General features: G+C 46.2%; 1 protein-coding gene across 2 annotated transcripts in view; it reads left to right on the top strand.

Annotated features, from left to right (window-relative positions):
- GJA5 (gap junction protein, alpha 5, 40kDa) overlaps positions 1-9,851 on the top strand; it is a 17,782-nt gene extending 7,931 nt beyond the window's left edge. For both annotated transcript variants that reach the window (XM_010005490.1, XM_010005489.1), the window contains exon 2: positions 8,713-9,851. In XM_010005490.1, coding sequence (XP_010003792.1) covers positions 8,766-9,851 — 1,086 coding nt within the window. In that variant the 5' untranslated portion in view covers positions 8,713-8,765. The remainder of the gene's footprint in view (positions 1-8,712) is intronic.
- The last annotated feature ends 1,195 nt before the right edge of the window (positions 9,852-11,046 follow it).

Below are 11,046 nucleotides of genomic sequence, written 5' to 3'. Positions count from 1 at the left end.
GGGGTGGTATGGCTGGTGTTTAATTTTATGGCTATTGATAGGCAACAGAAAGATATCTGTGAGCAGTATTCTAGCATATGAGCTTTTTCCAGAAACAAAGAAATATTCAAGCCACAAAGGAAGAAATGAGCATAGAGGTGCACACTTCTACATCTCCCTAGTGTATCTTTAAGGAGGAGTCAGTGGTTTTTAACAGAAGAACTAAGGGGTTTACACTTACATTTCTGCCTTTCTTCATGATCTTTGTCATTACTGACATGCCTTGAGAATGGTTGAGAATTTCCTTATGAAAGTCCTCTGCCTTAGAAGCAGAAAAGCTGACGGATGCCTTGACTGGGGCACAGGGTCACTCAGGAGGTGAAGCAGTGCAGTGAGGGCGGCTGCTGCAGAGATCCAGGGTCTTCGGCTGCATTCAGGTGTCTAGTGAAGAACTGAGGGAACACTGGGATGTGAGAAAAACTATCTCCAGTTTAAAATCAGATAAAGCTATCCAAGAGGACTGGTGTTAATTCTTGCTTCTTGCTCCAATTTCCTCTGTCATGATGGGCCAAATCACTTAAGCACATTTCTTCACAAATGCCCCCTCAGTTTTGCTTCTCATCTTCTAGATATTTGACTCGTAGCTGCTGCCCAACGGGTAGAAGTGATAAGCTCTCCCACTCCAGCATTAACCTGACAGAGCTCTGCTTTGAACATACATTATATAGTGCTAAGTGCACTGAAAGAAAATCCTGACTAATAACACCACGAAACAGCTTCCAAAATTAATGAACATTTTTTATCTTAATCTCTCACTTGCCTTAGTTCCTCAATTGTCAGGTTGATCCGATACCATCTCCTCACTTCTGGGCCATAATGAAAATAAGTAAATTAATAATTGTGAAGGAATCAGATACTGTTGTGATGAAAGCCATAGGAAAACCCATGAGAAAACAAATAATTCTCTCTTTAGAACTAGACTTGAATCATGTACAGTAAATGAGGCACAGGCCACCCACTAAACAATGAGGAGAAAACAAAACATTGAATAGCTGCTGTTCAAGAAGCCCAGCCAGGCTGGCACAGAACAAGGCAGGCATCCTGTGCAAAGAATGAGGTGACAATGTGAGGATGTGGTTAAGGACTCCTAGCTATGAGGCACAGGCACAAAGAGATTGAATTAAGATTACTGGGAACAGAAACTCTAGCATTTTCTAACTCTATTGCTGGGTTTTTCAAATTTAATAATAGTTGTTTTTAAGTGGGGGTGGGGGAGTGGTGGTGCATATATATGTGTACATACTCTGAATTATAAAATAATCCACTCACGAGTTAAAGCCAGACTTCACCCTGAATGTGAAATTAAATACTTTAGGCAAGGATATAGCAGAGAGGCTGGAGTGTGAAGAGAATCCTACAGATTTTTTGAAAGAAAAATGAAATGATCTTTGACAAGGTAGTACTAAGTGGGAAGTAGACAGTCACTGAAAACTTCCCCTTTCTGAAGCTGAAAGCATTAGCAATCTGGGTGCTGTAGTGTTAAGTGATCAAAACTGCCAAAAAGCTGAGGCAAGGCTCTGCAGGGGGAGCTTGGCTGTAGGAGAGCAATGGGGAAGTGATAGGCATGGAGACACTGGGGGGAGAGGAGGGAAAAGCTCTGAATGAGAACCCTCTCCTGCTCTCCTACTACCTCTCCAGTCTATTTCATTTCAACACTGTAACAAGTCACATCTCATGTAGTCCATGAACCAGCCTCAAATGATGTGGGCAGGTTTTTTTGCTGCTATACTGGGCCCAATGTGACGCCTGCCATCACTGCCATGTCTCCCCACTGACTAAGCAGTGCTTAGGATGAGCTTCTCTCAGCAGAGCTCAGAAACAGCTTCACTACAGCAGCCCCCGAACTTCTCAGCATGTTTCTGCCCTGCTTGGCTGTCCCTCTCCTGTGCATAGCACTGCCGTATTAAGCATCATCTGCAAATTCATTTAGGTTAGCTTCTCCCTGCAAAGATAAAGAAACTGGAAAGAGCACCAACCTCTGTAATCCTGAACAGGATGCTCTTCATCCTGTTAGTTAAGGAGTAAGCTGAGTAATATCCATTGGCCTCTGTGCAGCATTTACAGGGAAAGAACTGATAGGCTTTTTTTTTCTAGCAAAAAGCACATGTGAGCCTTCATTCAGCTTAACCCAAGTCCAGTTTTGTCACATTATTTAGGTTTTCTAAGGACCCACGTTTCTCTGAGGCAAAGAGAAAGAATCCCAAGAGAATTAAATGAAGGTGCTCCCTGCATGCTAAGTGAACGCCTGGATCATGTAACTATTTGATGTGGGCTTTTCAAAGGCAGTTGCACAAATTCATTCCTCAGCTTTAGTCATCCAAGTTCGAGGTCTCCTCTGTTGTTGGTCTCCTACATGTACATCAGGCAGAGCTTTGCCCTAATATTTGGATGTATGAAAGCACAATTTTACCCTGGCCAAGGGAGGGGGAAAATAGCATTAGATAAAATATTAAATAAAAATTCAGCTAACTAGAAGTCTGCAGCTTCCACCATTACTTCAGATGAAAATATTCTACATAATACTGTCATCTGTGTGTGTAACACATCCCTGATGTACACACTTGGAAGTGCTGAGTGATTTCCCTCTGTCTGTGTCACTGTGTGCGTCAGGGTTGTGTGTGTGTTCAGGAGGTGACAGGTCATTCAACTCCCTTATCTTCTCGCCCACTCTCTTTTTTGTGAACTCTGAGATTTTCCACATTTGGAGAGGAGGGGGAAAGCACACCTCATCAAGGAATAACAAGCTGTCTGTAACTGCAAGCAGGGTCTGTGGTCTGGATGCCACTATGACCCTTCCAAAAATTGCACTGTGCTCAGAAGGAGCAGAGCAGAGAGATGAGAAACATTAGATGTCTGTCTTCTAGGATGGAAGCTGTTAACACAGAGCTCTGGTACTCCCATGAGATTTGAGCACTGGGGTCAAAATCACTCTCTCTGTCACTGATCCAGCACAGTACTTTGGACCCAAGGAACTAGAAAGGAACCTATACAATCGTGTCTGATTTTATTTTATTTTATTTTTTTGTAAAGCATAAATTAGTACAAACCTATTTAGTTGAGATCTGTGTGCAGATCAGAGTTACAAATTTGGCTACAGAACTTGCCTGTTCCACGCAGAACCTTACGGTAAGCACGTGCTACATGCATGAAACCAGAGGAATGGAACTTTGACAAAAATGCCTAATAGGCCATTGGTTGTCTACTGTATACATGCATGAAGGAACCAATGTCAGTGAACAAAAAGATACCTGCTGAGGTGGGCTGTAGCATTCATCTGTGTCCCAAAGCTGTGAAAAGCCTCTGGAATTCAAAGCATGGCACTCACAGCTGAACAGTGCATTTTCTAACCTTGTTCATCTTGTACTGTTGCAAGCCATGTGCTTCCAAAGTGCTTTGAGCAACAAAGGAGCACTGTGTATGTAAGCTGAAAAGGCTGCTTCTTCCTTTTGGGCATTGACCATGGCTGCAGGCTCTGCTAGCAATGACAAGATGTTCAATTCTTAGAGAAGCACTAAAAGAGAGAAAGAGAACCTCTGGTTCTGCCAGGTGTACCTGCTTTAGAAGGGTAACACAGGAGGGATTTCTTTCAGGTCAACAAGACAGTATTGTCCTGGGGCACAGGAGAGAAGGGCTGTGGTCTGTAGAAGCAGATGTTCTTGTGCTGTTGAAGTGATGTTGTGTCACTATCACCAAGCTTAAGAGACAGTGCTACACAGAAAAAAGGGCACAAATTTGCAAGTCTCAACCCCTGAGTTCTATCCTCAGACTGCCACTAACACAGTGACCTTGAACAAGCAGTTTGCCCTTTCTGTACCCAAGTGATCACCATCTGCAAGACAAAGATGACTCCATCTGCACTTTGTGGGACTGCTAACGGGGCTAGAGATCCTTAGGTGAAATGTACAGCTATATAGCAAAGCAGTGTTAACAAGCCTCCAGGGCAGAGCTGAAAGTGTCTTTCCTGAGTGTCTATATGTGAGACCATCAAGTTTTGCGGTGCAGGGACCACTCGGGTCTGGCCACAGCCTGACAGTTGTCAACACAGGGGAAAAGATCTCTGCCCTTGTACTCCCACAGTAGCTACCTCTTGTGCCCCCCCTGCCATACCGTGCCTGGACCAGCTATGAGGAAGCAAGGCCACAAGCAATTCCTTAAGCACTGACCATGCCACAGGTGGTCTGGATGACCCACTGCATGGGGCTGTCACTTCTAATGTGCCCAATACCTAAAGGAGATGGCTGCCTCCCCATTTGGGAGTGGGAACTCAGAGGAGATGGATTTGCTGCATGGCTTCCACTCACAGCCCTGTGTCTGTGTTGAGATCTTGGGCCCCAGCCTTCCAGGTCATTGGGACATCTCATTAACTATCAGATACACACATTTTTATCTAGTTGAGCAAATCACACATGCAGATTGACAAAAATACAATGGCTTTCACATCATTACTTTCCCCCTCCCTGGAAATCACGCTTCCCCACACAAAGGAGACCTCCTTGAAGCCTCCCTCTGTGCACCTGGGACCTGCCAAGGGGAAGAGGTGAACCCAGCAAGGGGTAGCAGAAACAGTTTCATAATCAGGCTCTTCACTTTATTTTAGAAACATCCTGCAGAGAGGGTAACCTCCTGTCACCTTCCTTGTGGGAAAAGTTAGCATGAAGTGTCAAGCTCAGCTATTTATATCGCTGCTGATAGTCTCGCCTGTCTTCTAAAGAAGGGAAAAGTTTCTTCATATGAATTCCAGGGGAAATTAATTCATGTAAACAAAGAGGAACAGCCCTCTTTGGTGTGAATTTCCTAGCTGTTCCCCAAAGCCTCAGGTGGTCCATCCAGAACAAGAGCACCCGCCAGAGCAAGCAGCAGCAATGCAAAATGCTCACCTGTCATTCAGAGCACTCAGCACCACAAAGAGGATGGACAAAACTGCTCCAAGGGTGCTGGACATTCCCCCTCCCTCAGAGAAACATAGTGCAAAAAAAGGATGGTGGCTGGTGAGCCAGCCTTGCACACTGGCAGGTGCATCCCCACTGGGGTATTTTTGTCATGGAATTTGGCAGTCACACGGCAGCCTGGAGCTGGATGGACTCCATGCCTGGCCTGCATTGTGATATTCGGTTTTCTCCAGCTTTAATAGCACTGCAGGTGATGATGAAGCCAGGACAGCCATGTCTCTGGGTGTGTGCCAGGCTGCACTGGCCTTTGTCACACGCGCGTTTCCTGGCACCAAGGTCCCGCGCCAGCACCCAGCTCCTCTGCTGGTCCAGAAGAAAGCTGACAGCCAAAGGCACGGCTGGGCAGTGGCACAGCCCACCACCCTGCGTGCATAGGCACAACTCCACTGTCAAGACAGCCTGCTATCAGGTGCTGAGACCCCACGGAGATACCCAGAGGTGTTTTTTGCCGAGTCACACCAGGTTGAGACAAGATTTGTCCAACTGAGTCCAAACTAGGAATATAAAAGGCTGTGGATACTCACACGCTGAGAGGCCAAAGTACATGAGGTCAGCAGTAGTCTGGGAATGAGGAAAGGGAGCTATATGGAAAATTCCCAAGAATAGTAAAGACTTGAGGAAGAAAGGCAGAGTCAGTCCTGCATAGCCAGTTGTCAGGAGGTGACAACAATCCTTCTTTGCTTGCTGGCAGCAGAGAGCTCTTCTCTTCTAGGAGGCCCTTGGAACTGCCATTGCCAGAACAGCTCACTAACAACTGAAAAACATCTAAGCCAAAACACCATGCAAGGAGGGAAACCCCTCCTCTGAGTATTCAACTCGCCCTTTCCTGTGGCCATCTACCCCCTTGCAGCAGCCACTTGGCTCTCTGTGGGGCTGTAGGATGACTGGGAAGCATTTTACCCTTTGGAAAGCCCCTCCTTTAAACAGCCTGTGCTGATGAGCAGCCAGTGGGAAGGGCAGAGGAAATGGCCCTAACAGCCTAAGCCTCATGGCTGTCAGCCTTAGATCCTTCTGGTTTACGTCCTTTAGAAAATATTGTATGTATGTGTGTGGTAGGTAAACTACTGCTATTCTCTTATCCATTAACATTTTTAATTTCTAGGACTCCTCTTGCACCTACATTTGCCAGTCTTGTCTGTACACATGGATTTTTACAATTTGCAAACGTCTAGGTGTCCCTTCCCTGGAGAAAACAAGCTGTAGTAAAACCCCAACCTACCTGCACATGCTAGAACTCATGGGAAGAGGGTCTAAGCCTAAGACTGGACATGTACCTGGCAGGAGGGAAAACCCATCTTTGGCACAGCCAGGGAGAATTGTGTTCAGTTTTACCTCAACAAGCAAGGTGAATCAAGAAAAACCTATCAAATAGAAACTGCAGGAGCAAGAGAGCACCTGCAAACAACACAAACTCACCTGGAAAATGAGGACACACACCTTTCTTCATGCTCTCTCGGAAGGAATGTTCCATACGTACCATTGTGCTATACCATATCATCTTAGATGCAACTGTATAATTAACTGCAGGTTGCTGGTTGCCTTACCTGCACTCTGGGGGAAAAAAAAAAATAAAATTAAAAAAAATCCTGATTTCAATGCACCTGTCTGTAAATATTTCCCATCACTGATATATCTGCTCATATGTAATCCCCTGGTGCCCACAGAATGAAGCCATATGCTAACTTCTTCAACATTCAGTAACTGAACCAAAGCCATTTCAGAAAATGAGACAGACCCACAGATTTGCCAGTTTTTCACCAAAAGACAAAGAGGAGTCAGAAAGACTAGGTGATTTTCTGCTACTGCTCTTACAATTCTGGGCTGGCAGCAAATGAAAGCTTCAGCCTACTCTGAGCACCCACCAGGATCTACACCAGCACGACTGCAGCATGCCTGCCCAAGCAGGGAAGAGTCAAAGCCCACCCTTTGCTTCCCCTCACACAGCTTCTGACTGGTGGTCAGGCAGCAAGTGCTCACTTCCCATCTCCTTACCTGGGCAATCCTTACTTCTCTGCAGGGCAGCCCTCAGCAGCATGAGGAGTTTAAGGATTCAACTTCTGATTTTTGTCCCATCCATCCTTTCAGAGGGACCCTGCACATAAGCAAACAATGGCATGAATCATCACATGCACTGCTGCATTAAATTGCATCACACACATAACCAGAGGAGGGGATATTGTTCCCTCAACAAGCATCTCTCTCTGTCGTCCAGCTTTTGCTCACAGAAAATCTACACAATATTGCTGCAGTAAATTCTCAGCATTTAACAGTGTCTACTCTCCACAGAGGTTCTCTGTACAGTAAAAAAAAAATTTAAAAAAATTGGCTCTTAAAGCAAGACAAAGGACAATAAAGAAGGAGAGTCAACACTTTTGGTCACTATGGCTCTGGGATTTACCTAGCCTAGCACTTTGAATATTTGATTATGGTTAAGTTTATTTATTTATTAAAATGGTATTGTCAAAAAGAGTGACCATGGGAGAATGTTATCTCCAAGGCAACACTACAGACTTTATAGCACATAGCCCTTAACTCATGCACAAGGGCCAGTTTTGCAGTGCCCTGGGAAGATGAGCATGGTGAGTATAACTGGATCAAATGATTACTCAAGCACTCTCAAAAAGCCCCACAAAAAGATGGATTAAACCCATCCATCTCTTTTTTATCCAGGGGGTTAAGTAACTTGGCCAGAAACAGACTTGTCAGAGTCAGAAACAACACTGAAGCAGGCTCTCCTACATCCTTGCATTACAATCTTACTACTGGCCCACCAAACCCTTCCTCTCATCAGATAACCTACCAAAGAGCAGTTCCCAGGAGCTGCTGGTCCTTGGGATGCATTTCAAAGGAGACTTTTTCCTTTGTTTCTGTCATTTGAACCGAATTTTGTCTCAGAGCTTAATAAAAGAGGAGAGAGCAAGATCCACCTTTTAGATTTTGCCACAGTTCCCTCCCAGAGAGGTGCAATAGAATGGCAGCAAATTAGGTTTACAGGTCTGGCAAAGCTCATCAAAGTCTTAACACTCCCCAAAACTTCTGCAGTTTGTAAATTAAACACTTGCAACTAATAACACTCTATGGGCAAGGGGCAGATGGACAACAGGAAGGTTTACTCTGCATTTAGTTTCGTGGTGGCATTGAGCTCAGAAATGAAACCCAGAGCTGTGAGAACTTCACATTCCAGGTACCAGTGCAGGTATTACACAAAGGTGACACATTGAAGTGCCAAGGCACTGCTCCAACCAAGCTGTAGACTCCAGTCTCATGTCTCTGGGGATCAGCCCATTAAGGATTCCCCAGAGTGCAGTTTGCAGGCAGATGAATGCTGCTTTAACTGCACAGTCCACAGAGGGTGTAAGATACAGATTGCAGTGAAGGGACTTTCTGAACCAAGAATAAATCTGGCTCACCCTCAAAGTTTGGCGGACAATTTAACAGGTTATAGTTGGGTTTTGCAAAAAAAGATTGCTTTTTGTTTCAGAAGCTGAATAAAATAATAATTTAAAAACCAAACAAACAAAACACAAAACAAAACCACAAAAAAACAAAACCACATTGCTTTCAGTATATGTGAAACAAAGTTTTCAGCACATCAGACCTCACTCATTTCAAGTCAAATTAAAACATTTCCTCTGAAACAAAACAAATCATTTCACTCCATGCATTTCCACTTGGACGTTTTCTAACCCTTCTTATAACCACTCTCTTCTCTTTTCTCCCACAGGGGCTGCATTCAATTCTCCCTTCAAGACTTCTCGCCCCTTCTGCTGAGCAGAAATGGGGGACTGGAGTTTCCTGGGAGAGTTCCTGGAGGAGGTCCACAAGCACTCCACAGTGGTGGGGAAAGTCTGGTTGACTGTGCTCTTCATCTTCCGGATGCTGGTGCTGGGTACAGCAGCCGAGTCCTCCTGGGGGGATGAGCAGTCTGACTTCATGTGTGACACCCAGCAGCCTGGCTGTGAGAACGTCTGCTACGACAAGGCCTTCCCCATCTCCCACGTCCGGTTTTGGGTCCTCCAGATCATCTTTGTCTCCACCCCCTCCCTGGTGTACATGGGCCACGCGATGCACACGGTGCGCATGGAGGAGAAGCGGAAGATGAAGGAGGCAGAAGCAGAGGCCCAGGAGATGAAGAACAACGGTGACACATACTACCAGCAGAAGTGCCCTGCGGCAGAGAAGGCCGAGCTGTCTTGCTGGGATGAATCAGGAGGCAAAATCATTCTTAGGGGCAGCCTTTTGATTCGCACTGCCATGGAAGTGGCCTTCATCGTGGGGCAGTACGTCTTGTACGGGATCTTCCTGGAGACCCTGTATATCTGCCAGCGGGCACCTTGCCCCCACCCTGTCAACTGCTACGTTTCCCGTCCCACGGAGAAGAACGTGTTCATTGTCTTCATGCTGGCTGTGGCAGTGCTCTCCCTCTTCCTCAGTCTGGCTGAGCTGTACCACTTGGGCTGGAAGAAAGCCAAAGAGAGGTGCTCCCGCTCTTACAAACCCAGCCCCAACACAGCCTCTGGCAGACTGGAGTCTGCCCCACAAGCAGAAAGGGCCCAGATGTACACTCCTCCACCAGATTTTAACCAGTGCTTGTCAAGTCCCAATGGGAAATTCATTAGCCCCTTCAGCAACAAGATGGCCTCCCAGCAGAACACCGCCAATTTTGCCACTGAGAGGGTTCACGGCCAGGAGGATGCTGCTGGGGAAGGGCCCTTCCTTAAGTCCAGCTACGTGGAGAGCCCAGAGGTGGCCAATGAATGTGCAGCACCCGCCTTCCCCGAGAGCTACTTCAATGAGAAGCGCCGGCTCAGCAAGGCCAGCCGTGCCAGCAGCAAGGCCAGGTCGGATGATTTGTCTGTGTGACCTGTCTCCGGGAGGGACGAGGAGAGGGAGAAGTCTCAGCATTTCGTAACACTTCTGCAAAGCAGACTCCAGACTCCTGCCACTAACCTCTCTCTATTTTAACACCCTCTTGCCCCCTTCCAGTGAACACCGTTGTTATACTGCAGGCACCACCTCTCACAGCTTAAGGCAGGGCAGTCACTGGGAGGCACACACTGAAGAGACGCACCAACCTCCAGATTTGAAGCTCTCGGCCGTATTTTTATCATGAGAACCACAGGGACTGGAGACTTGCCATCCTTAGCCTGCTGGAGCACAAGACAGCAGACGCCTGAGGCTGCCCAGCAGGTACCCACTGCTGAATGGTATTCAACAGACTGACTGGACCTCAACACTCTTGCATCTTCCTTGGTGTCTATTCAATATTTGCTACATCAGCTTGGCAATTCTATTGAGCTGAAGCTTCACTGCCCTGCAGGGAGAAGAAACACACTGGTAGACTTTCAAAGACTTTCTCATCTGCTTTGGTCTCACTCTGTCAATCCCTCCTTTTCTCTACCTGAGTCCAGATATTTTAGACCAGTTTACCTGTACAGTAAATCCTACTTGAATTTTTGGACACTGTGCATGTAACTTCCCTGTAGATAAGGACATCTGTGGTCCCCCACACACAGCTGCCTCATGTCTAACATTGGAATCCTGTCCCCATTCCCACATCAGAGCAGCAAGCTGGCCCCAGAACCCAGGGGTATCACTTAGATGGCCAGTTGATGGAGACTAGGGAATTTTCCCAAGACACTTATATCATCAATCCTAAGCAAGACATCTATTAACAGAAATAGAGACTCTCGTGGGAGAAGAAATAATCTACTAGTAAAAAAGAAGGAACTACCATGTGGAATCAAAGTGATTTTTCCACTTTTTAAACTCATCTTTCAAGCAGTATGAATGCTGTTGAAAGGGTGCCACTAGCTGCCAACTTGAGAGAAAAAACATCTTCTGTTTATCTGCAGAAGAGGTACAGCCTGTTTCATTTCTCACTAACCTACCAAAACACTTCAGCATCTTCTACAAGGAGCAAAGGTCCTCTCCAGGTTCTGCACATCATTCAGCCCTTGGCTGCTCTCTCAAGCCTGCCAGTCAGTGCAAGCCAAGACATTTGTCTTCACAGCAAGTCCCTGTTCTGCCATCAGGTCATCTTCATCTCCACTCTTTC

The sequence above is a fragment of the Chaetura pelagica genome, unplaced genomic scaffold, assembly GCF_000747805.2.
Source record: "Chaetura pelagica isolate M959 unplaced genomic scaffold, ChaPel_1.0 scaffold39, whole genome shotgun sequence".
Taxonomy (NCBI): domain Eukaryota; kingdom Metazoa; phylum Chordata; class Aves; order Apodiformes; family Apodidae; genus Chaetura; species Chaetura pelagica.
Note: the sequence above shows the minus strand (reverse complement) of the source record. Positions and strands in the feature narration are given on the sequence as shown.